Source organism: Gymnoscopelus microlampas (assembly GCF_963454915.1).
Source record: "Gymnoscopelus microlampas genome assembly, chromosome: 5".
Classification (NCBI taxonomy): Eukaryota; Metazoa; Chordata; class Actinopteri; order Myctophiformes; family Myctophidae; genus Gymnoscopelus; species Gymnoscopelus microlampas.
This window is the reverse complement of record NC_139942.1, coordinates 222,501-249,889: the sequence shown is the minus strand read 5'-3', so window position 1 is coordinate 249,889 and position 27,389 is coordinate 222,501. Positions and strand designations below refer to the sequence as shown.

Here is a 27,389-nt window from a genome sequence, read left to right as displayed (position 1 = left end):
ATTAAATTATCTAGTCTTGGATTCATTTGTATAGTTAGCCCTCTCCAGGCAATTAGATGGACAGAAAGAAAGAAAGAAAGGTAGGGAAAAAAATAAAAACATAGTGTACAAACATCACTATTACCTGTATAATATTGTCATTATTTAAGCTTTTACTCACTGTTCTGTTATGCACCACAGTTCTCGACAGTCCAGTGTGTAGTTTTGTACAGTACTTTGGTACATAGCACATATTAGGCTATATCAATCATAACAGATGTGTACAGTAGTTTATTATGGTGGCACATATTAGGCTATTAATCATAACTGATGTGCTATGGAGGCATGCAGGCGGAAGACCCCCAAATTGACGCTTATTTGCCCGCGGACCCCCATTTGAAAACATATGCCCGCGGCGCGGACCCACATAAGAGAAGTTTCTTTTCGGCTCAAGCAGTGATTTTCAACCATTTTAATTTAATGGACGACCATTAAACCAATTTAATTTAATGGACGACCATGGACCAAATGGACCTCCATTTGAACACTCTCTGAGTTACAGACCCATAATGGTCAATTTGTTTCCTCTGTGATATGATTATTGTGAGTATTTTGTATTGCAATAAATGACAATACCGATTATTGTCCCATCCCTAGTATCCAGATCCAGTAATATCGCAATAATAAAATACACTGAATATGTTTATCCTTTTTTTTATTGCCACAAAACATATAAATAAATAAAAAATAAATAAATACAAAACACCATAAATGTTCCCATGTGAGTGTGTGTGTGTGTGTGTGTGTGTGTGTGTGTGTGTGTGTGTGTGTGTGTGTGTGTGTGTGTGTGTGTGTGTGTGTGTGTGTGTGTGTGTGTGTGGCAGTTATTATAAGGTTGTAACATATCTCTATATTGGAGTGTATTGTGATATGTAAAACTAGTAATAGTTGCGAACGCGGAAGGAGGCGCGCCTCCGCCCAAGTGGAGCATACTATGAAACTCTGCTCGGCTTGTGTGTGTGTGTCTCTGTGTGCAATACTGTGCGTGCACTGCCTGTGTGCAGCCACAGAGTGCGCCAGAGTGCAGCTACAGTCAAAACACACACACACGTCCTTAAATACACAATATTTTGGAGCTGCGTTCGCTTCCAGCGTTCGCGCGTCTTACTTGTACTAATATTACTTTACTTATTACTTGGTATCAAGAATAACTAGTTCCATTACAAGTTCTATTACTATATCACTTTTGCTAACAAATCCCTCCCAATCATATTTACATCACCATTTTGCGAGAGGATACATGCTTAAAAAAGAACAGATCTACAAGCTAACAATATGTCACATCACAACATGCTGATAGCTTGTAAATCTGTTATGTTTTCGTGTGCGACAGCCTCCTACTATGGAGGATAAATGCTAGGCTTAATATCATAGTCTATCTACGGTATGTAACTTATTAACGCAGTTAACTGGATTGATAAATGTAATATTATTACGGTTTTGGTTATTGTAATTAGTTACACTACTACTTAGTGTGGAAAGTAATAATATAGCAGACAGTAATATATTACTTAACAAATAGTTATGCCCAATACTGGTGAAAAGTATAAAGGTTAAAAGGTTTACTCAACTCCCCGTCATTGATAAATAAAATAAAATCAATGAATGTGTAACAATTGGCCTTTTACTTTGAAAGGATATAACTAATATCCATAGGTCAAGCAGATAAACATAATAATATAATGTGCATTTGTCACAAATGTTCCAAAATGACACTTTATACTTTTACTCCACTACATCTCAGAGGAAAATGTTGTACTTTTTACTCCACTACATTTATTTGACAACTTTAGTTGGTTTAGGGTTTAGGGTTTGGTGATTTTCTATATGGTCAGATTCAGCTTTGTTTGTGTTCGTTTACAGGCTAAAAGAGATCCTCCTGAGCTAGAATTATCAATTTCAAATCACTGGAGCAATTATTTTCGATTCCTTGCCCACCTTTGGCGTTACATCATGGCAAGGTAACTACACAAACCAAACCTCTACCAACGTGTCCTAGCTCTTTAAATGTTGTGTTTATAGTTCTATTGTTGACAGAGGTCTCAGCCAGGTATGAGACCGTGTAGAACAGGGGTCTTCAACAGGGGTCCGGGACCCCTAAGGGGTCCTCAGAGTTACTATAAATCTTTATGTGATAGGATAATTGTTTTACATTAACCACTTGGACCCTAGCATCCCTATTCTGAGGCGAACTTTAGCCAAAAATAGCAGATCTACAAGCTCACAACGCCACACGCTGTGAGGCGTTGTGAGCTTGTAGATCGGCTATCTTTGGCAAAGAGGTTTGGTGTAGAGGGAATAGAGAGCAGACCAAGTACAAGTTTTGAGGTTTTAAGTGGTTGTCTGAAAATACACATTAAGATGAATCCAACACAACGCTACACATTGACAGTGCCGTCAAACAAGTCTATGAAGCTATCTATGAAATCTATGATCGAGTTTAATCTGCCACACAATTTTATATAGTGGGGGTCCCTGCTTTATCTCTCTCTCAACTAAGGTCCTTAGTTGGCCTGAAAAACCTTGAAGACCCCTGGAGAATCATGTTTAAATGCGGTTTGTGATTCTATTGTTGACAGTGGCGTTGAATGTTCTCAGCAAGGCACAGACAGTGTAGAATCCTCCATCTCTCTTTCTGCAGGTCTTCAGGGGACATGAGGCCCAGCAGCTTCCCAGAGAAGAGCACCAGGTCCTGCATGAAGAGCCCCACGGCGCCCCTGGTGGCCGCAGGCATGTGGCACACCGTGCCAGAGTCCATGCGGAAGTTGATGTTCTTGGATCTGGGGAGGCCGGGTCCTCGCTCCTCTATCCATGTCAGCTTCCTGGATGGGTGGACCAACACGACAAGTACACGTTACAGCTGCTGTATGGGTGGACCAACACGACAAGTACACGTTAAAGCTGCTGTACGGGTGGACCAACGCAATGCACATTAAAGGATGGGTGGACCAACACATTAAGTACACGTTAAAGGTTTCATGACATTCAGTTTTACAACACATTAAAAGTCTTTATCATGGTCCTTCAAACGTGTATTAAAATGTTTTAAGTGAAAAATCCACTCCAGTGATCCATGGCAGTTTTTTTTCTCTCTGATTTCTAAAGGCTTTTCAACTGCAATGCAATAAGAAATCTTTGTCTGTGGGTGTCGCTGTTGAGGGATTTTGCCTGTCTATCATCGACGGCGGGGAGGAGAGAGGGCGGGATTAAGGGACTATGACGGTGAAGTCAAGAGTCCAATCCCAGCACTTTTTTTAAGCCTAATTATTCAGACAACCCTAGACCACAGAAAATCCACTGAATGTTCAAAGTTCCGTTTTTTTGGGTGTAATTGAGGTCATAAAACCCCCAGCAATAATACGGGGCCAGTGAATGGAGAGAGAGAGAGAGAGAGAGAGAGAGAGAGAGAGAGAGAGAGAGAGAGAGAGAGAGAGAGAGAGAGAGAGAGAGAGAGAGAGAGAGAGAGAGAGAGAGAGAGAGAGAGAGAGAGAGAGAGAGCCATGGAAACGGAATAGATTGAAGAGAGAGAGACAGAGAGAGACATGGAAACGGAATAGATTGAAGAGAGAGAGACATGGAAACATAATAGATTGAAGAGAGAGAGATGGAAGCAGAATGGATCTCAACCTATAGCCATTAACAGGAATCGAACCCTCAACCTTCGGATTGACATGCTGCAACACTACCTATAGTGCTATAGCTTTGTACATGCTGGGGTTGTCTGTTGAAGATAAAAGTGACCAGTGAAAGCAGCCGATCTACAAGCTCAGAAACACGTTGCTATCTGAAAAGTTTTGAGATTGTAGATCGGCTATTTTCAGAATGAAGTATGTCATACATTGAAAAAACATACTCTCAAATAAGCATTTCATGTTATCTTTATCAATTGCACATGAATTCATTGATACAGTCATGTTGTTTGCATTGCGCTTTAAATGAAGTCTTCCTGAAGTGAGCCTTGAACTGGTGGCCTTGCAGTTGTCAGGCAGACGCTTAAGCGAGAAACCATTGGACCGACAGACCTGAAATGGTGAAAAAGCAGCTCACACAGATGATACAGAAAGAAGACCATGCAATAAACATGAGTATTTTAAACCCTCACTAACCCTAACCTCAGTAAAACTATGCCTACCCCTAACGTCAAGAAATACTATGCGTAAGAATGCCAAATCGCGATCACCTCACACATCGTCGGGGACGGGGATCGAACTGGTGACCTTCGGACTCATAGGCTGCCTTTCTTCTCATTAAGCTAGATGATAGTCCTGCAGTGTCTGTTGATATATATATAACTCTTTCCGTCCCTGACAGACCAGGCCTTTGTTTTGTTAACTACTCTAGATCACTGGTTCCCTAACCATCTACCGATAGAGAAATTGTATATCTCCTCGGAACAGAAACCAGTGAAAGTAGCCGATCTACATGATGATGATGAGAGAGAGAGAGAGAGAGAGAGAGAGAGAGAGAGAGAGAGAGAGAGAGAGAGAGAGAGAGAGAGAGAGAGAGAGAGGCAGAGAGAGGGAGGCAGTGAGAGCGAGGCAGTGAGAGAGAAGCAGAGAGAGAGGCAGAGAGAGAGAGGCAGAGAGAGAGAGAGAGAGAGAGAGAGAGAGACAGAGAAAGAGAGAGAGAGAGAGAGGCAGAGAGAGGGAGGCAGTGAGAGCGAGGCAGTGAGAGAGAAGCAGAGAGAGAGGCAGAGAGAGAGAGGCAGAATTTGAATTTAAAAAATACCTTTATTAACTTACTACAGATTACAATAACAATAAATCATCAAAGATAGGTTACCGTGCCTGATATTACTGACAAAAATAAAATATTCACTCTTACACAAATCCATAAAACATTAAAAAGAGAGAAACATTTCTCCATGCTCTCCCACCGTACACAAAACCCCTCCCACAGCCCATTTTGACTCGAATACTTCAAGATTGTCCACTGTTGTGTAATAGGCATGCTCAACCCTAAGGCGAGCCGCCACCAGTCCTTGTAGAACTTGCACAGGGTCTACAGACCCTACCCCCCGGGTTTTGTTTTTCCTGGTTATCCAGATGGCCAGCTTAGCCACCCCGGACATAAAGTTCATCAAAACATGGACCTCTTTCTTTTTTACAGAGTATTTTGGACCAAAAACAAATAAATCAGAAGAAAAACCCTCCCCCAACCCTAGAATCCAAAAACCCAATAATCTAAATAGCTCTCCTAACCTAGTACACTGTAAAAACAGATGTGCTAATGTTTCCTCCTGAGCGCAAAACACACACCCCACCCCATGACTAGGATCAAGGTGTGCTATGTGTCTGTTTGTAGCTATTGCTCCATGTACTATCCTCCACTGGAGGTCAGCTGCCCGTTTTTCAATAGGCAGCTTGTACAGCACCCGCCAGCAGCCCTTCGGGGACTTATCTGGGCCAAAAAACTCAGACCACCTCGACACTTTCATCGATTCCAAGGCCCGTACATGACACACTTTGACACAGACCTGGTATGCTTCCTTTTTCCCCATCTCCTCAAACTCCCCCAGCTGAGGAACTGCAAAAGAGAGGAACTTATCCTCCCCCTCCTCCCACTCTCCTACAGCAGGGCCAACGGCCAGAGACGGGAACCTGTACTCCCCTTCCTCATCCCAATGTTCAGAAGGCGTACAGCTCTCCACAAATCTTCTCATAGGTTCCGGTAGAGAAGAGCAGACCTCCTCAACCAATCTGGCCAGCAGTCTAGAAGACCTGATCTTAGCCATTTGTCCCAAGACCTCCACCGATGTTTCTGTGGCCTTTAGCAAATGTCCTAGTTTCACACATCCTGCCTCCCGCAGGGCTGACCGTAGACTTGCCGAAGACAACGTCTGTGCCTCAATGAATCCGTTGAAGAAAAGTGGCTCCTCAAACAGCCACATTCCTGGTGTTTCTTCGCGGTCTCTGGTAGCCTCCAGGACCTGCCAAGCTTTTAATACTGATCTGTAGAACGGAGTTAGTCCCTTAAGATCCACTTCATTGAGCCTAATTAAGAACAACTGTTTACTGTACCCCAAACGGCCAGCTCTCCTTAGTAGTAACTCAGCGGTTTCCTGCCATCTTGCTCCGCAGTGATAAAGAAGCCTTTGCGCTGCCGCAAGTCTGAAGGCCAGTATCCTGGACTGAATGTCAATTAGGCCTTGTCCACCCTCCCCAACTGGAAGGTATAAGGCGGCAGCGCGTATCCAGTGCTGTCCGGACCAAAAGAAGTCCACCAACGATTTCTGCACTTCCTCCATCAGCCCCCTTGGAGGAGGCAGAACAACCAGTCTGTGCCATAGTGTCGAGGCAATCAAGTTATTGGCTACCAGAACCCGTCCCCTATATGACAACTGCGGTAGCAACCATTTCCATTTAGACAACTTTGCACATACTTTCTCCACTACACCCTCCCAGTTCTGTTTCTGAAATTCCTCCGAGCCTAAGTAAACCCCTAACACTCTCATCCCATTCCTACCCCACTGCAGACCCCCCGGCAGGCAGGGCACTGTTCTTCCTCTCCACTTCCCCACCTGCAAGGCCTCACTCTTTGCCCAGTTTACTTTTGCTGATGAGGCCTTTTCATATAGTGCCAGACTGTCCACTAGGACCTGTACATCCCCCTGATCTTTGATAAAGATATTTACATCGTCCGCATAAGCGGTCACAGTCAGAGGAGGACTCATCTGCATCCCTGGTAGGGCAAGTCCTTTGATCCTGCTCCTCAACCTACTTACTAATGGTTCTATGGCTAAACTGTAAAGCTGTCCCGAAAGCGGGCAGCCCTGCCTTATCCCTCTCTGCACTGTGATGGGTCGACTAAGCCCCCCACCCACCTTGACCATACAAGTTGCCCCACTATACAATAGTCCCAACCATGACCTAAACCCTTCCCCAAAACCAAAAGCCTTGAGAACAGAAAACAAATAACTGTGGTCTAACCTGTCGAAAGCTTTCTCTTGGTCTAACGATAATACCCCAAGGTCCAAATCATAAACATCACATACATTTAGAATATCTCTCATGAGGAAAATATTATCCATGATAGTCCTGCCTGGGACGCAATAGGTTTGGTCCATGTGCACCACCATTCCCAGATAGTCCTTTAACCTATTAGACAGTGCAATTTATAGTCGGCGCACAGTAAAGCCACCGGTCTCCAATTTTTTAATAATGCCAGATCTCCTTTCTTCGGCAACAACGACAGTACTGCCCTCCGACATGAGACCGGCAGTAGACCTTTTTTGAGACAGTCCAGAAAAACCTCATGCAGATCAGATCCAATGATTTCCCAAAAGTGCTTAAAAAAGTCAATGGGTAATCCATCCAGGCCCGGAGCACGGCCAGAGGCCATCTGGCCCACAGCTGTGGTCAGTTCATCCAAGCTGAGGCCCCTATCCATTATTTCCTTCTCATTAGGACTGAGCTGAGGAAGCCCCTCCAGGAGCTCTGTGGCACAATGTTCATCGCATTCCTCTGCCCCAAAAAGCCCACTGTAGAACTCCACAGCATGCTTCCTCATTTCCCCTGGGTCTGTAGTTACTCTGCCTCCAGGGAGCTTAAGGCAGGTCATTGATTTTCTTCTCGCCTCCTTTTTTTCCAAATTAAAGAAAAAAGAAGTTGGTGCATCCATATCCTTTATACTAAGGAACCGGGAACGCACCAGCGCCCCCTTCACCCTCTCCTGCAAAAAGGCGCTCAGCTCCTTTCTCTTCCTCCCCAGTATACCGTCACTACCAGGGCTGTCATTAGTTCCCAACCCCCGCTCAATGTCCTTAATGTCTTTTTCCAGTTGCAGGACTGCTACTTTCACCTTTGCTGTGGAGAAAGCTGTGTGTTGCTGGCAGAAAAGTCTGACCTGAACTTTTCCAACCTCCCACCACTGACTCAAGGACTCAAACTCGCCCTTTCGGCCCCTCCACTCTCCCCAGAAGAGCTCGAAACTCTGACAAAATTCATTGTCCTGAAGTAACTTATTGTTAAAATGCCAGTAAGATTTAAATCTTGTTCCAGGAGTAAGACATACATTTACCATAGTAAGATGGTGGTCTGTGAAACCTACTGGACAAATGGAACTGCTAGTCAGTCTGGATCTCAAGCTCTGAGAGAGATAAATCCTATCTAACCTTGCCGCACTAATTCTATTATCATTCGCTCTAACCCAGGTATACTGTCTAACATCTGGATGCTTGATCCTCCATGCATCCACAAGGTCTAACTGTATAATTAGCCTCCCCAATGCACTGGAAGATTGTGGGTGTGGTTCCTCATTCATACGGTCTTTTGTAAACTGCAGCGTGCAATTCCAGTCCCCTCCCATAAAAGTCAAGTCTAGGTTAAGCTGCCCCACCTCTTCTTTCAACTGTCTAAAAAACAATAATCTATCAGAGCCCTTATTAGGAGCATAAACGTTAATAAAAGCAAACTCAGATCCCTCAATTTGTGCCTCTACCAATAACGCCCTCCCCTTCACTAACTCTTTTGATGAAAGGATATTTACATCCAAACCTACAGCAAAGAGTATTGCTACCCCCCCACTGAAGTTAGTTCCATGACTTAGAATGTGTGACCCCTCCCACCATAAACCCCAATCTACTTCATTGTCTTGATCACTATGTGTTTCCTGAAGTAAAATTACATCCAACTTTTTCTGTTGGACAACCTCTTTAACCAAGCCTCTCCTTAGCCTATCTCTCCCACCATTAATGTTTAGAGAACCCACTCTTAGTCCCTGCATTGAAATGGAGAAAAAGAAGAAAATAGATTCCAATAAAACCAAACAGAGAGAGGAAAACACCCTGTGATACATGATCATCATTTATTTCTCTTAGCTCTCGTCTTTTTCCCCCTTCTTAGACTTTTCCTTGTCGCAGTTACTAGCTTTTTTAAGCGATACCTTTTCTTTTCATCCAGCACATCATAACCAACAATTTTCTGGAGGATGGTAACAGACCTGATCCATTTACTGGCATCCTCAAAATACTCAGTCACCTTTGCTGGTTTACCAAAAGTATCATCCAAAAAGCCATTTATCTCATCTAATGAATACACGTCACCGACTTTGCCAATGTCAATGACAAAATCATCCTCAGATTCCTCACCCTCCTCATTATCTGTGTTAGTTAACTGACTACATGACGTAGCAGTCTGCACCTCCATTTCACTCTCTTCTGTTGTTATATCTGGTGAGGCCTCACTGTTAATTGCTGCATTATTAGCTGGGGCAAACCCACTGCTACCACCAGTTTCTACACTGCTGGCTGGGACAGCCACACTGCTACCTACAGTGGGTGACCATTGACTTTGTCGTTTTTTTTCATTCTTCTCATGCGTTTCATGCAGGGCATGTATGATTTCCACTCTGTGCCACTAGGGGCAGCAGCGGTCTACTGCCTACAGCTGCCTACAGCCCACAGCAGACAGCAAGAATATATTTGTTACTAGTTACTGTATATCCTCTCCAAACTGTACATACATTACTTTACACTTTTGTATTATGTTTTGACACTTGCTTTGGAAAATGTAAACGTATGTTTTATCATGCCAATAGCTCATTTGAATAGCAAAATTGTTTGTTTTGGGGTTTTTAGGCACTGTTTTTCCTAGAAAGACAGAGAAAGATCCTGTCTGTTGCTTACAGTACAAGATGTGACATTTATATTAAGCAAAATATTAAGCAAATAAAGTTATATAGCATGATGCTGCGCTTAACATTAGTTTAATTTTAACGTCTTAATTGATAAAACGAGACGGGAAAATAAACGTTTTTTTTTCTCTTGCCAATAGCTCATTTGAATTGACAAATTGTATTTCTGTGGTGGTGGTTCAGTGGCACTATATATATATATATATATATATATATATATATATATATATATATATATATATATATATAATATATACTGGGGTATACGTTCTGTGCTTTCTGTGTGTGCACTTATGCCGTGTGTCTCTTTCTTTGAGCGGGGGGGGGGGGGGGGGGGTCTATCAAGGCAGGCTATTTGTTCAGATGCAATTTCAGCGTGGCTATTAAATAGGCCAAAAAAAAAGCTGATCTACAAGCTCACAAAGAGTCGCGATGCAACTCTATTTTCTAACATTTTAGTCTATTTTTGGCGGAGAGAGAGAGAGAGAGAGAGAGAGAGAGAGAGAGAGAGAGAGAGAGAGAGAGAGAGAGAGAGAGAGAGAGAGAGAGAAATTAATATAATATAGGCCTTATATACTTTAGGTACTCGTAACAGAGTAGGCTACTTCTACATTGCAGTATTGATATTTTTACTTAAGTAAACTGCAAACCAAAAAACTCTTCAACGACATGTGCTCCTTGTCCAGTCTATTCATCGCTAAACCGGTTATGTTAATTATCTCTCTCTCTCTATACAAAGACAAAGTCTCTTTTTTTATCCAGATGCGCTCTCTCTCTCTCTGTACAAGAGAGAGAGAGAGAGAGAGAGAGAGAGAGAGAGAGAGAGAGAGAGAGAGAGAGAGAGAGATGCATCAAAGTAGGGGTTCTCAATCTTTTTCAGGCCATGACCCCCCAAAATAACCATATTGGGGACCCCCATTTTGCGTGTGCGGCTTTCATCATCAATTTAAATAAAGATGATCGGATCATCTGTGAAGCATTTTATGAACATTGAACCTCATAATAACATCACTCCGTTCGCGACTGCATACAGAACGTGTGTCGGCTCTGATGTTTATTAGACAGCATGGACCTCCGCTCATGGACCTCCGCTCAGGTCCTGGAATCCAGAGCCTTATGTCAAGACTTGGCTGCGAGCACATCGCACGGCAGAAAGCACAAAAACCAAAGTGGCACAGCCTGTCATGTCAGATAACCCCGACCCATTTTGGCAGTTTTATAAGACAGGGGTTATTGGCGTCTTTTTGGTTTGTTTTATTTTATTTCCTCGTTTACACTTATTTCCTCCTCAATATTGTTTAAGAATTAATGTGCTATCCATGACATGCTGTCACCAACCAGTTCACTGTCTGTTATTTAATGATGATCGAATATTGGCTAAATGTTTACAATTTCTTCTGTCCAAACAATGAAAAGCACTAAGAAAAGGCAAGTGAGTCTCTCTTTAATTAAGCATGATGAGCCATGTGTTTTCCACAAAACAATTGAATATCATTGAATATAATTGCACCCTTGTCATACTACTATGTTATTATAGCTTTCAGTTGGCCACCACAGGCACAGACAGTGCGTTTATAGCGCAGCGCGGCCTGGCGCAGCGCAGCGGAGTGGTTGCGTGCGGGGGGTCGGGGGGCTTTCGTGGGAGGGGGGGACGGGTGGATCAGAGCTTAACCCTAAAACCGAAATAAAGTAACAACAAAAAAACTCCAATCCGCTCAAGAACCGCGCTCCCCCACTTCCAAAATTAGCACTAGCCTACAACACTGGCCCAGTCAGTCTCTTGCCAAACCGGTTATGTTAATGATATTCAGCCTATTCCAAATAAGCCAAGTGAGGAACTCTGCTATCAGGTTCCCCCTCCCCCCTACAGTACCCGGCTCTGTAGGCCTATCTCTTCTATCAAAGTATTTGTTCAGATACAAATTCAGAGCGGCCAATTTTGATATTTTTAATGCGCCTACATGAAGTTAGAGGGATGGGCAGAAATGGTGGCCAGTGGTTTTCAACCTTATTCCCATCAGGACCCCCAAATTGACACATATTAGCCCAGGGACCCCCATTTGAAAAGATATGCCAGGGACTCATCATCATCAGTGTTCATTTAACTCTGAGAGTGTACAAATGGAACCAAATGGACCCTGACGGGTCCATTTGGTTCCATTTGTACATTAAGAGTTACAGACACATAAGGGTCAATTTGGTTGCTAACTATTAATTTGGCTGGGGACCCCCTGGAACCCCCTCAAGGACCACTGGTGGTCCCCGGACCACTGGTTGAAAACCTCTGGTGTAGGCTATTTTCAACTGTTAATGGGTTTTTCTTTATTCACAAATGAATTCTACTTTGTTGTAACAGTGTCCCATAGCCGATCTACAAGCTCACAAAGTGTTGCATCATGATTTGAATTCCGACTGAAAACGCCACCCTTGCGTCTCCGTGTGTACAACCAAATACGCATCTTTCCTGCACCGATGACGCTTGGGGCTTTTACAGCGCTGCTCCTACACTACCACCGTCAGCAACAAGTGGACATGGAGTAAATGTACTTAGTTACTTTCCGCTTAGTTACTTTCACGTGCATATAAATGAGCCACGCGGTCTTATAAGAATGAAAACAAACGCCTCGCTGTTGGCCATGGATCGATCACATGACGGTCGTCTGTTACGGTCATGGATGAACTCAAAATGTTACTTGAGTTCAATCAAAGTAAAAGTACAAACGTATTGGCAAATATACTTAAAGTACTGAAATGTTTGAAAATAGCTGATCTACAAGCTCACAATGCGTCGCAATGCGTTGTGAGCTTGTAGATCGGCCATTTTCAAATAGACTATGTGAAATAGGGCAAATAATGTATGTTTTATAATGTAATGATTTATATCTGCAAAGTAACTAGTAACTAAAGCGTTCAAATAATGGTAGTGGAGTAAAAGTACAATTTTTTTCCTCTGAGATGTAGTGGAGTAGAAGTAAAGTAAAAATAACAGGTCAGCATGCTCATAGCGTGGGATTCGAACCCGGGTCGTAAAATCACCGGTTATTAGTTTTAACCGCTACACTAACTGGACTATTTCATTTACAGAGGAAAGAGGTAGAATCCTACTATACAGAAATTGATGCGAGAAAAAAAAAACATATAAGACGTCTGTCTGTCTGTCTCTCTCCATGGACTTTTGAGACAGACAGACAGACAGACAGACAGACAGACAGACAGACAGACAGAAACCAATGTGTGTCTGAACATTTCTAAAATGACAGAGATGCGTTCCTGACTGCCCGACGCTGAACAGAAAACCCAATTTAAACGCTCTAAGCACACGTAATTATTGCTAGTTATTATTATTATTATTATTAATAATAATAATATAAGACATCTATCTGTCTGTCTGTCTGTCTGTCTGTCTGTCTGTCTGTCTGTCTGTCTGTCTGTCTGTCTGTCTGTCTGTCTCTCTGTCACAAAAAAAGTGACTCCAAAGCGGCACCTTGTGGTAGTATTTGGAACTTAAATTTACTGCAAAGCGGGTGAGGCAAATGAGTGAAGTGATTCTCTTATGAAAAGCGACAAAGTCAATGGTCACCCACTGTACAGCACTGTTAACCTGAGAAACCTCACTACCTTCAACACTGTCAGCCTGTAAAACCTCCCCACCTGTATCACTGTTAGCCTCAGAATCCTCTGTACCTGCTACACTACTACTTGTTGCACTGTTCACTGGCAAAGTTACTGTGCTTGCCGTTTCATCGCTGCTGGGCACAGCCCTAGTGACTGTCGCCTCTGCATCAATACTCATTGTGTCCGACACTGAGGACGGAACAGCGGACCCCCCACCTAACACCGGGGGAACAGCCCGCTCCTCTGAGCTTGACAGGGCCACAGCGGGCCGCACATCGCCCCCCCCTCTCCTATTCACTCCAGACGGACCAACAGCGCTGTCGTCCGCTCGCTGTCTATGAGGACACGCTCCACGCTTATGACCCACGTCCCCACACTCAAAACATTTGATGCTGCCTGAGCTTGCATAAACCATATAATGTCCCTCCCCATGTTTAACTCTGAAAGACACTTCCAGCGTCTGTGTTGGTGATTCGAGGAACATAAAAACTTGCCTTCTTAGCGACTGCATGTGTTTGAGTTTGGGATCTCTACATCCGAGCGCCACCGTTTTAAAAGCACTCGCAAACTTTCCAAACCTACGGAGCTCTTGCTCTAGTAGCTCATCAGGTATGAATGGTGGAACTCCAGATATAGTAATCCGTGTAGAAGGAGTCGCTAACGGCGACACCTCCACATAGAGATCACGGATAAACGTGCCACTCTCAATCAGTTGATTTACATAGCACTCTTCTTTCATAAACACAACCACCGCTTTATTCATGCGTGAGGCAAAACACATGTTATCATGTCCTATGCTTTCACCCACGGCTAATAAGACCTCCTCTATGGGTATCCCTGGGTCAGGTACTAATCTGGCCCCGTGTCGAATAGACACAGGCGGCGTCTCGGCGGACGCCATTCTCACCGCGGCCCGCGGTAGAGAAACTTACAGCACAACCAGCAAAAGCACGAAAAAGTACACTTACCTGACCATGCAGTAACAGAATGGAAAAAAGATGAAAGGAAAAACAAACAAACAAACTCAAACTCCACGCAGCACCACTCCCACGCACACACACCCGCCTCCCAGCATGCAGTGTGAGAGAGAGAGAGAGAGACAGACATGGAAACGGAATAGATTGGAGAGAGAGAGAGAGAGAGAGAGAGAGAGAGAGAGAGAGAGAGAGAGAGAGAGAGAGAGAGAGAGAGAGAGAGAGAGAGAGAGACATGGAAACGGAATAGATTGGAGAGAGAGAGAGAGAGAGAGAGAGAGAGAGAGAGAGAGAGCTCACAAAACGTTGCTATCTGAAAAGTTTTGAGATTGTAGATCGGCTATTTTCAGAATGAAGTATGTCATACATTGCAAAAACATACCCTCTCAAATAAGCATTTCATGTTATCTTTAACAATTGCACATATATTCATTGATACAGTCTTGTTGTTTGCAATGCACTTTAAATTATATCTGCACCAAGAGAGGCTTGAACCGGCAACCTTGAGGTTGTGAGGCATTCATTTAAGCGGGAAGCCATTGGACCAACAGACCTAATCTAGTGAAAACGGAGGTCAGACAGAAAATACCATTTCATGCAAATAGCTAAAAAATCCTGGGTTTAAGTGTTTTTCAAACTGCTCAAAATTGCGGACAATCTAAGGGCGGAGCTTACTGGTCAAAGCGATAGATGTGTTCCTCATGAGTCAAGGCACAAGTGTAAGCAAGTTTCACGACTTTCGGCCAAACGATTCATGACTTTTGCCTGTTTAAAGTTTGCATTTAAAAAAAATTGCTATAGCGCCCACCTTTGGCCAATTGGAGTCATTGGCATAGGGTAAATTGCGGGGGGAAAAGGGTAAACAAAATATTGGCTGCTCAAAAAAGAAAAGAAAAGAAAAAGAAACTCAACTCTCAAACAACGACTTAGTTTTCCAAAATTCCACTTTTGAGCACAATTATACTAGAGGTTATCACTTATTCTACTCAAATGTGTAAACACATTTATACTTAATTGTGTGCAGGAAATAGCAGATATCCAAGCCCAAGCCCAATACACTCCCACCTGCTGTCCAGGGTTTGCAGCAGAGCGGTCATCTTCATGTAGCTGTCATCCGGACGCTCCTCCATCGTGGCACTGGTCACTGACAACTCCCCGAACAGATCCACCAACCAGCCGAGACGAGAAATACCACTGAACGCCATGAAGCCAAAGCCGGAGTTTACGGACCCACCTGACACACACACGCACACACACACACACACACACACACACACACACACACACACACACACACACACACACACACACACACACACACACACACACACACACACACACACACACACACACACACACACACACACACACACACACACGAGACGTCAAGGACATGACTTTGATTGGCAGTTGTGCCTTTTGAGACTTTTGCAGTTTATTATTGAAACTTTGCCTAAACCTAACCTTATTCCTAACCTTAACCTCACAAAAACTATGCCTAACCCTTATCAAATTATTGGCGACACTCTTTAGGGAAGAATAAAACAATGGGAGTGTGATTTGATCCCATGACGTCTAACGCTTAACGCAGCACACTAATGCAGCTGGCCGGATGGGGTATTGAACCTTATTTGAACCTGATCCCGCCCCCTTTTTGGCAGAACACCAAAAAGGTTCATTTCGACCAATCAGAAGCAGGTATGGGCGGTGCTCGTCTTAACCTATAGCAAAGATTGTTAATTTAAGAAGATACACCATCCCAATTGGAGCCACTAGAGGCAAAATCGTACATAAATCCTACAAGTGGTCTCCTAAGTAGGCGTGGTTTGCTTCTCCCCTGACCTGGACCTCCAGCTGGTCGACCACAGGGCCGGGCGGTGGTACACAGACATACAGTAGCATATGGCTATAATAAATTGGTCAGTTTTAGGAAAAGTCTACACGTTTCACGTTGGCTGTTATTGCTCTATTTCCACCATTCTAACGGATTCCAGGGGTGTGTAAACATCTCTGAAGTAGCTCCATTTAGCTTCCTCTGAAGTGACGCAGTTAACTTACATCCATACTGTCCCTGTTCTCTTTCATCATCCACCTTTGTTCAATAATCCCGAACAGAGCTACACTTTAAGTTTACATCAATAGCCTCTCAAACCCAGATACATTGCTGCGACGCGTAATGCAGCTTGTTTAGAAAAATGACTGACGGGCTGGGCAGGGCCAAATTTGTCAATTATGGGTCGAGCCAGGCTCAAATATTTAGGGGATACGAAAGCTCTAGTTTCATGTGCTCATGTGGCCTTATAGTCGCTTCTTTTTGTTTTCATAGACCTGGTTGCTTATTTCTCGCCAAGGCTGGCAACACGGCTCATGTTCCAACATGCGCTCTGTGGCCAACATGCGCTCTAAGGCGATTTAACATGGGGCCGATGTTTTGTTTCTAAGTCTAAGCTTGCCTTTCAGTAAAACCACATTTGATAGACATAAATATCACCTACATATTACTGATTAGAGAGAATTTTATATTTTTGTCAGACTGCAGATGGACTCTTCAGATATCTTCCCAAATCTCGCGAGGTGCTGGGACAGAGAAAGGTCGATAACAAAGTTGATATTCTCCTGATTTGTCTCTCTAAAAAAAGCCATTTTAGTATGAAAATCTTGTAAATATTCTGTGGCTTATGACATTCGGGTCCAATATTTAGTTCAGTTACCATGGAGCTAAAAAATGGTTCAGAAGCTGTGTTCACGTTCACTCTTCCATTGGAATCAATAGACTCCAATCTGCTTCCGCTCTCCTAAAAAGGCGTCCACCTACGTCACGCAGATACAGGAAGTAAACCGGAGGTGGCATGTCTTGCTATTTCCGTCTTGGCCGATAGTGATAGATTGAAATTATGCGCTTCTTCCTTGTCAGTCACAGTGATTATGCGTTGTTATGCGGTTTTGGAAACACGTGACTGGCTTACAACATAACAGCATCAACATTACACATTGTCAAAAATGCATTCACGCGCACGCACACACACACACACACACACACACACACACACACACACACACACACACACACACACACACACACACACACACACACACACACACACACACACACACACACACACACACACACACACACACACACACACAGGTCTCACCAGTGAAATGCAGTGTTCCCTCCTGCAGTTGTTTTCCTGTCAGCTCTGTCTTCAGTTGCTTGTATTCTGCTGATAACAACCCTATGTGTTCCACATGAAGAACTAACCCTACACACACACACACACACACACACACACACACACACACACACACACACACACACACACACACACACACACACACACACACACACACACACACACACACACACACACACACACACACACACACGCATGTTTGTATTACTATACTTGTGAGGACATCAACATTTTACATTAAATTTTTTACAATGTTTTTGTGCCATTTTTAAGCGCAAGCATCTACATGCTGATGAGTTTGTAGATCGGCTATGTTTCGGTGCACGACACTGGCACGCAACTAAGTGTAAATAATGTTTAACTCTAATCCCTATATACCTGACCTCTAAATGTCTAATCCTAATCCTTACCCCAACCTGAAATGCAATACTCTTGTGCGACAAAGCATAGGTCATTAATTTATGAAAAACATAGACAAGTTGAATTATGGAGATACAAATTTCTGCCTGACAGAGATATTAGATGTATTATCTTCCATGGCAGGATGGGGTGGATTGTGGATCAGAAGGGATGTTCAGGTAGCCTGGGATCCAGCCTGCTTCGCTACGTTCGGACTTTTATTTCTCTCTTCGCTACTCAGTCTGGAATGCCTCCTATCTCCAAGGGAGGCGGGACATGCCAAACGTTTTGAATCGTGACATGGCTTCTGATTGGTCTGTGGTGCGGGGCGGGACAAAAAAAACAGTGTGATCGTTGTGATTCGTCATTCGTTTGAACAACATCCAATCAGCAACGACGTTGCCTAACGTAACATATGTAGTTCCAGTGTAGTTCTGCAAAACGAGTCAATGGGGTGCATTCCAGACTGAGTAGCGAAGAGAGAAATAAAAGTCCGCCGAACGTAGCGAAGCAGGCTGGATCCCAGGCTAATGTTCAGGGGCCTCTGCTTTTGTCAGATTTTAGAAGGCAGGTGCTCCAAGGGACAAACAAGACATGACATACAGTCATGTATACCAGCTTGCTTTCTTTTTTTCTCTCTCTCTCTGTGTGTGTGTGTGTGTGTGTGTGTGTGTGTGTGTGTGTGTGTGTGTGTGTGTGTGTGTGTGTGTGTGTGTGTGTGTGTGTGTGTGTGTGTGTGTGTGTGTGTGTGTGTGTGTGTGTGTGTGTGTGTGTGTGTGGGGCTGCCGATTGGCTTAAAGGACGGCCAATGACCGCCCTAAAAAAAAAAAGAATCAAGGACCGCCATAACTCAGAGAGTGTACAAATGGAACCAAATGGACCCGTAAGTAACCCCTCAAGCACGTAACCCAGATCCTATTCCACACACCTTTCTCCTGGGCCAAATCCCACAGTTCCACAGCAGCCTTGTAGTTCAAGGTCATGGGGTATTCCACACACACATGCTTGCCTGCCTGCAAGAAGGTCCTGGAGAGAAGAGAGAGAATTACATCCATCGTACGATTATCTTTAGGACAGAGCCACTTTACAGGTGTGTAACTCTGTACAAATGGAAAGCCCAAATTTCTTTCCAATACGACTGCTGTGCATAGAGCCTATTCTTTTCATATGGGGAGGTGGGAGGAATCAGGGGAGAGAGAGGAGAGGATAGAAAGAGGAGGAGAGAGGAGAGGATCAGAAACATCACGTTCCATGTTGTGGAGACCGTGGGCTCCTTCGAAACAGTGGTGGAAAGTAACTAAGTACATTTACTCAAGTACTGTACTTGTAACATTTTTAGGTATTTGTACTTTACTTGAGTATTTCCAATTTCCAATACTTTTACTTGTACTCCACTACATCTCAGAGGAGAATTTTGTACTTTTACTCCACTACAATTATTTAAAATCTTTAGTTACTAGTTACTTTGTAGATTTTGATTATTATTACAAAACATACATTAACCACTTCAGCCCTATATAAATTTCGGCCTTTTGAAAATAGCAGATCTATAAGCTCACAATGTGTCGCATCGCAACGCATTGTGAGCTTGTAGATCTGCTATTTTCAAAAGATGTTTGAAAAGTTGAAATGGGACATTCTTCATAATGACTACTTTTCCTTTTGGTACTTTAAGTACATTTTGTACTTTTACTCAAGTACATTTTAAATTCCTGACATTTAGAATCTACGGTAACACTTGCTATGCATACCATGTCTATGATGCATAAGTGTTACCGAATCGTCTCATAAAAACAATGGAATGTTGAACGTTACCTGACATTCTCCTCATGCGTCGTGTTCTCAGTACAGACGAAAGCCGCGCGGATGTCTTCTCTGCGCAGAGCTTCATCTAACGACATCTGTTTCACTCCCTGTTTCGGTTCCATGCTGCGCCTGAGACATTATCATCATTTATATAGAGTACCGAAGTCCTGACGTTATTCCTGCTGGGTCACGGAAGTATTTTTTTCTAGTGAAATCCCATTGGGAAATCTTAGATCGGGTCACTACAAAAATTGAGTTCCAAAAATTAACAAATCAGTCCCGCGATTCTGTCAAGTATGTGGCTCTGTGTCGTTTATGATATTGAGTAACATATATTTGATAACGTCTGTGTTGGGAGATTATTGTTTTTATTTTCTACTTTTTCACCGTCAGTTGATAATTAATATCCATATGAGTAAAATTGCCGGGTTCATTTGTTCATGTTTGGAACACAGTTCTTATTAGATTTCCCTATGGGATCTTCAATAGACCCAGGGGGATAGCGGCCTGTAGCGGCAGTGTTGTCAGACTTCAGTGCTCTATTACCAATATGATACATTTATATCACCAATTATAACCAATCACAGAGTTAGTGTCGAAGTGTCCTTGAGCAAGACGCTGAACCCCTAATTGCTCCCGATGAGCAGGTTGGTGCCTTGTATGGTTTCCTCCGCCATCGGTGTATGAATGTGTGTGTGAACGGGTGAATGTAATGCACAATATATGTAAAGCGCTTTGGAGAAAAGCGATATATAAATGAACCATTTACCATTTAAATACATCACAATTATAATAACATCACTGTTAAAGATTTACCAGTACCAGCTGTCTTTTTGTAATACAAGACTGTATACTGGGAGAAAGACAGGAAAGGGATGGAGGAGAGAAAGGAGTAGATAAAGATAGAGATGTGTGTGTGTGTGTGTGTGTGTGTGTGTGTGTGTGTGTGTGTGTGTGTGTGTGTGTGTGTGTGTGTGTGTGTGTGTGTGTGTGCGTGCGTGCGTGCGTGCGTGCGTGCGTGCGTGCGTGCGTGCGTGCGTGCGTGCGTGCGTGCGTGCGTGTATGTATGTATAGATATCATACCTGGATATGAATCCTTTAACACACAGTTTGTCGACAGTGCTGCCAGGCAGTGGTGCCAACATGTCTCTGATCCTCACACTGCCCACCATGCCGACGCCCACCACCACTGCACCAAACATCACTGACCTAGAAGAAATAACACAACAGTGTAACCGGTGTAGTTTCTATCTCTGCTTTGTGTTGAATGGAGTTAGACAGACCCAGGACCAGTGGTGGAAAGTAACTAAGTACATGTACTCAAGCACTGTACAATTTTTTATATATTTGTACTTTACTTGAGTATTTCCAATTTCCAATACTTTTACTTCTACTCCACTACATCTCAGAGGCAAATATTGTACTTTTACTCCACTACAATTATAGAAAACTTTAGTAACTAGTTAATTTGCAGATATAAATGATTACATTATAAAACATACATTAACCACTTTATCCCTATTTTATACCTAGGCTATTTGAAAATAGCCGATCTACAAGCTCACAACGCGTCGCGAGCTTGTAGATCTGCTGTTTTCAAACATTTTAGTACTTTTACTTTTGGTACTGTCGTATATTTTAGGTGCCATGATGCGCGGCTGGTTTGAGATATTAAAGCGGAGAAGACGTCCGGAGTCCATGTTCAGAATCATTCATTTATTCAATAACAAACAGCATAAGAACCAGGAGCCCTCTCCTCCGGCCTCACGGCCTCGGGGGTGCGACAGTACTAAGTTACATTTTCATTCACCTTTTAAACATTGTCGCTCACATTACAATAAGTTCCTGTGGGCGGGGGTCACCCTGAAAGGTGACCAGATCAACTCCTTTGATCAGTCGAAGATCAAGAACTTAAGTCCTTTGAACATTGTCTCTATCTGTCTGTATCCTGCTGTCAGGAAGCTAGGATGGGAAGACAAAGGCCAGACCTGATGTCTTCAGGTTAACAATGGAGATGTAAATTGCCATTCACGCCTAGCAGAGTGTCCTTGATTAGCAGACACCAGGCTGGGTCTGAATCAACACATTATTATTCTTAACTTAAGCAAGATTACTTTTAACATTCCATCTGGTTTAGAATAATATATGCAACTTGAGATCCACAATATACGATAGTACTTTAAGTAAATTTTGATACCAATACTTTTGTATTTTACTCAAGTAAATTTTGAATTCCTGAATTTTACTTGTAACTGTAATTTCTATATATTTTCTATATATTTCTATGTATTGCAGTATTGATACTTTTACTTAAGCAAAATATCTTTTAGAGTACTTTTTCCACCACTGAGTGTAACCGGTGTAGTTTCTATCTCTGCGTTGTGTTGAATGGATTTAGACGGACCCAGGACTCTCTTTGGAGACAATCTCCATTTATTTTGACAGACACAAAACACACGTCTCCAAGTTAATGTGGCTCTAGTGCATGGACTCCTTTCTAAACAAAATCAAACAAACACTGTATAAGTCATTTGCAACTCCAATTATTTTGTTATACAGAAAAGATAACAAAAGACACCCACCTCGTTCCAATACGGAAATACACAAGGAAGAGATGGAGGTGTGGCAGGACATTTATACAGGGGACAGAAAGAGGGGACTTAAAGGAGCTGTGACCACTAATGCACGAATATGCATGTATATGGAGAATGGCGTCAGGCCTACATTGCTTATTTCTAACCTTTTGTTACTGCATTGCTTATTTCTCATAAGAAACACATCATTTTTTTGTTGTGCACAAAATAAATAGCCGATCTACTGTACAAGCTCACATGGTAAAAAATAGCAATAGCAATTAAATACAAATGTAATTCGTAAAATCTCTGTCTTAAAATGTTGACGTCCTTACAAGTGTAGTAGTAAAACAAACCGTGTGTGTGTGTGTGTGTGTGTGTGTGTGTGTGTGTGTGTGTGTGTGTGTGTGTGTGTGTGTGTGAGTGAGACACAGAGATAAGGTCTCTCTATGTCTTATCTGTGTACAACAGTGGTTCCAGCACATGATGCAAAATGTAACAGTTGAACCCAGAATACAAGACAGATGTTGTACATTCATATACATGTATGTTACACCTTTAATACGACATAATATTATTAATAATAATAATAATAATAATAATAATAATAATGTGTATGTATTAATACTAATAGTAATACTACTACTAATAATAATAATAACATACATTTATGTCACAGCTATCAACATCATATAATAATAATAATAATAATAATAATAATAATACATTATTGTTATTATTATTATTACCCTTATTATCATTAATCATTATAATATTGTTATTATTATTTTATATACATTTATGTTACACCTTTAATACTACATAATAAGAATAATAAAGAATAAGACTAAGAACAATAATATGTTTATGTAATAGCATTTAAACTATATTAGAAAATGTCATTTTCATTCCACTGTCTACAAAAGAAGGAATTATCATACCGTATTATTCTCTAACTGTAGACTGAGGTTTAGTCTATTCTAGGTTGCATTATAGCTTAAATAGAAACTAGGCTGATTCAGGTTGTAGTGTGATGTGAACTTGTCGATTTACTATTTTCTAATAACCAAAGGATAATAATAAGTAACACAGGGGTGTAAAGTGGTTAACCTGTTCCTCATATTACTGGGGACCCCATGGAACCAACCTCAAGGACCGCCGGGGGTCCCCGGACCTCGGTTTGAAAACCAGTACACACCATTGTATAAAGTATAAACCAGCCTTTAACTAAAACCAAAACCACACAACACTATATTCATCCATTCATTCATCCATTCATTCATTCATCCATCCAATCAATCAATCAAAACATCCTTACCGTTACGTTACAGCAGCGTTACGTTCTTAACGTCCTCGTTGTGTAAACTATCAACAACTGTCAAGTGCGCATTCTGGGCAACTCTTTGAAGAGCAGACTTCCGCTTGTAAACTTCAAAATAAAATCAGCTACACAATTAACATAATGGGGAGAGGAGCGGAGAGGAGAGGAGAGGATCTTCTCCTCGCCTCTCTCAAAGAGGAGAGCGAACAGGGGGGTGGAGACAAGAGGAAAGGAGAGAAGAAACCTCAAACTATGCCTAACACCCTAACCTTAACACACACACACACACACACACACACACACACACACACACACACACACACACACACACACACACACACACACACACACACACACACACACACACACACACACACACACACACATTACATTATTTTGTCATGTCAAGACAACATCAAACTGTGATTTAGGTAGGAGGTACTGATTTTCATGTTTCAATAAAACTCAGAATTCTATGTATGCCTTGTATCTCTCTGTTTCATAGACCTTAAATGTAGATACGCTTTATTAGGACACTTTATTAGGTTACTCACATCCTGAGTGTACATCCACCTGGACTTTCTTTACCAAAATATGATGACCATCCTCAACTTATATGCTTACAGTTACAGTCACCTATGTTCCATTCAGGGTGACTTAATTTGACTGTTTCAGACCAAAATATGATGACAATCCTCAACTTATAGGCTTACAGTCACCTTCAGAGTGACTTAATTTGACTGTTTCAGAGAAGGGGTATGTCTAAAGAAGTCTCATTTGCATTAAAACTGTACTAGATCTTTCCACACAGCCACTGGTTATTGTTTAATAGCATCTTAGGCTATGCAGTAACAGCTTATTTGACATAAATGTATGTTTTTTTTTCTAAATGAGGGAAAGTAGAGGAGTCCTCACTACAAAAGTACAATTTCCGCCTAAACTAAAGGTATGTTTAAAGACTATATTTCAATATTTCTTTAGGTAAATTACATTCTGACTCTTTGGTGATGTAGGGTAGACACATGGTTCATACCTCAGCAAATTTGATGAAGATAAGAGTGAGCATTCTAAAGTTATAGCATTTTTGGTCACCTTTGCCCTATTCGGATTTGCCTTTTTCAGAGATTGGAGTAGTTCTAAAGAATAGGCCAAAAAACTAATTTTGCCCCAAAATAAAATTTCACAACAATCCATTTAATTAATGGGAGAACCTAATGATAAGAAAAAACATGGTTGTGTTTTGTTGCTACTGGACTATGTGTTGTGTTGTGTTGTGTTGTGTTGTGTTGTGCTGTGCTGTGTTGTGTTGTGTTGTGCTGTGCTGTGCTGTGCTGTGCTGTGCTGTGCTGTGCTGTGTTGTGTTGTGTTGTGTTGTGTTGTGTTGTGTGTTGTGTGTTGTGCTGTGCTGTGCTGTGCTGTGCTGTGCTGTGCTGTGCTGTGCTGTGCTGTGCTGTGCTGTGCTGTGCTGTGCTGTGCTTCCAGGGGGTCCTGGAATCTCCCCAATAGATCTGATCTGATTTGATATAGTATGATCTCATATAAAATAAGCTCACAGTGCGACACCTTGTGCGCTTGTAGTGAGCTGTGAGCTTGTAGATCTGATGTTTTATAAATGTTTAAAAAAATCTCAAATGTTGCGGGGAAAAAAAAATAATGTTACATTTCTTAAAATGAAATACTATCTTCGGGGGGGGGGGGGGGGGGGGGGGGTTCCCTGACACAATTTATTTTTAGATGGGGGTCCGTGGCCAAATGCATACATTAATGTTTGAGAAACACTGATTTATAGATCCATAACAATCTTCAGACACATGTAGTGTCTGCTGGTGAACACTAGATGGCGGTCTGTCCATTCTGTTCACTTTGATGACCTTAAACATGACATCTAACCCTTAAACATGACATCTCCACTTTTTGCTTTATTAACATAGAACAAGTCATTCTAGAAGAGCTGCTAATAATCACCTTCTACTGAAACAATACCAACTCTTTATTAACAAGGAACAAGTCATTCTAGATAGATTCATAGATGAATGAATACATGAACGTCAAAGGGAAGAAGACAGAATTTAACTGTATTACCATTTATTCACATATTTCTTGGTCGAGAGGCTGAATGTATGTCACAGAGACGGTATCACTTCTGCTTTTAGCACACACACACACACACACACACACACACACACACACACACACACACACACACACACACACACACACACACACACACACACACACACACACACACACACACACACACACACACACACACACACACACACACACACACACACAGTGATCCATACTGTGTCACAACACCTGCTCTCTACTGCCGGTACTTTTACTCTGTCTGAACTCTGAGGTATGTGTCCATGTGCATGTGTCCAAGGTGGACTGGTGATCCGCCGCCGCGGCCTCTTCTTTCACACTGATATTGTCGTCATTTGAGATCTTGTTGAAAAAAATGGAAATGCAAGAAACTCTATTAAGAATTTCCTCGATTGTTTTTCTTTTCTCAGCTTTCTTTTCGCTGCTCCACTCGAACCCTTGCTGTGCTCCATGTTTTTGTGTAGTTGTGTTGTTGTTCTCATGTGTTCCTGTTTGTTGTTTGACCTCGTGACCCGGTAACCTCACCTGAGACACCTCAACTCACCTATGGCTCCCACTATGCATCAGTATCAATCAATTATATGTAGTCGTGTAGTAGTGTAGGCTACATACATTTCATTTGTAGCCTACACTAACAACAAGCTTTCTATTTCTTGAAGAAAATGAAAAAAAAAAAAAAAAAAAAAAAAAAATATATATATATATATATATATATATATATATATATATATATATATATATGCTTACATACATATGTGTACATATGGGCTTTGCAGGGGCCCCTGCAAAGTTAATAACAGTGAGGTCATGCAGATTGATTGATTGAATATATTATTAGGCAGAAATGTAAAAAACAGCACAAGTACAGTTGTTTCCATTGAGGTCCTTGGTATTCAATTGACAAACATATAGTAGCACCAAACAGTTCGATATCTTTTTTTTTTTTTTTAACATAATTTTTTTTTTTTTTTAATAAAAAAAATAAAAAAAGGCTCAAGCTCAGGGGGCCCCCCAGCTCAGGGGCCCCTGGGCCTGGGCCCAGTCGACCCGTTGGATAATCCTCCCCTGTCTGAGAGTGTACAAATGGAGAGATCCTATGAATAAATGGAGATAATCCTCCCCTGTCTGAGAGTGTACAAATGGAGAGATCCTATGAATAAATGGAGATAATCCTCCCCTGTCTGAGAGTGTACAAATGGAACCAAATGGACCCTAACGGGTCCATTTGGTTCCATTTGTACACTCTCAGAGTTACATTAACATTGATTTTACGATATGAATTGGGGTCCCAGAGACACAAACCTCCGACAACAGAGATATTGAAAGTGAAGGAAAACAGCTCAGTTTATTATACTAATATTAAACCATGTGTGTGTGTGTGTGTGTGTGTGTGTGTGTGTGTGTGTGTGTGTGTGTGTGCGTGTGTGCGTGTGTGCGTGTGCGTGTGCGTGTGCGTGTGCGTGTGCGTGTGTGTGTGTGCATGTCATTGTGTCATAAATGATGATCAATAGAATGCTGATCAGAATGTATTGATCAGGTGGTAACACACCCTGTCTGCTGTCAATCAATAGGCATAGTGACACACACACACACACACACACACACACACACACACACACACACACACACACACACACACACACACACACACACACACACACACACACACACACACACACACACACACACACACACACACACACACACACACACACACACACACACA

General features: G+C 42.2%; 1 protein-coding gene across 1 annotated transcript; it reads right to left on the bottom strand.

The window, feature by feature from the left end:
* Positions 1–594: 594 nt before the first annotated feature.
* On the bottom strand, positions 595–23,619 carry blvra (biliverdin reductase A). Its single transcript, XM_084056625.1, has 7 exons — positions 23,552–23,619; positions 20,744–20,869; positions 19,670–19,789; positions 18,783–18,880; positions 17,417–17,524; positions 15,327–15,495; positions 595–2,861 (listed from the first exon to the last, which is right to left on the bottom strand). Exons 2-7 carry the CDS (start codon positions 20,860–20,862, stop codon positions 2,606–2,608), a joined length of 870 nt encoding a protein of 289 aa, XP_083912751.1. The 5' UTR covers positions 20,863–20,869; positions 23,552–23,619; the 3' UTR covers positions 595–2,605.
* Positions 23,620–27,389: the final 3,770 nt, after the last annotated feature.

What these genes read in the sequence shown, in the direction of transcription:
- blvra (XM_084056625.1), bottom strand. Translation starts at nt 20,862, where the DNA reads ATGTTTGGTGCAGTGGTGGTGGGCGTCGGCATGGTGGGCAGTGTGAGG. An exon ending in GTTAAAGGATTCATATCCAG is followed by an intron (nt 19,790 to 20,743) that starts GTATGATATCTA and finishes ATAATGTCTCAG; the next exon opens with GCGCAGCATGGAACCGAAAC. An exon ending in GGGAACACTGCATTTCACTG is followed by an intron (nt 15,496 to 17,416) that starts GTGAGACCTGTG and finishes TGTGTGTGTCAG; the next exon opens with GTGGGTCCGTAAACTCCGGC.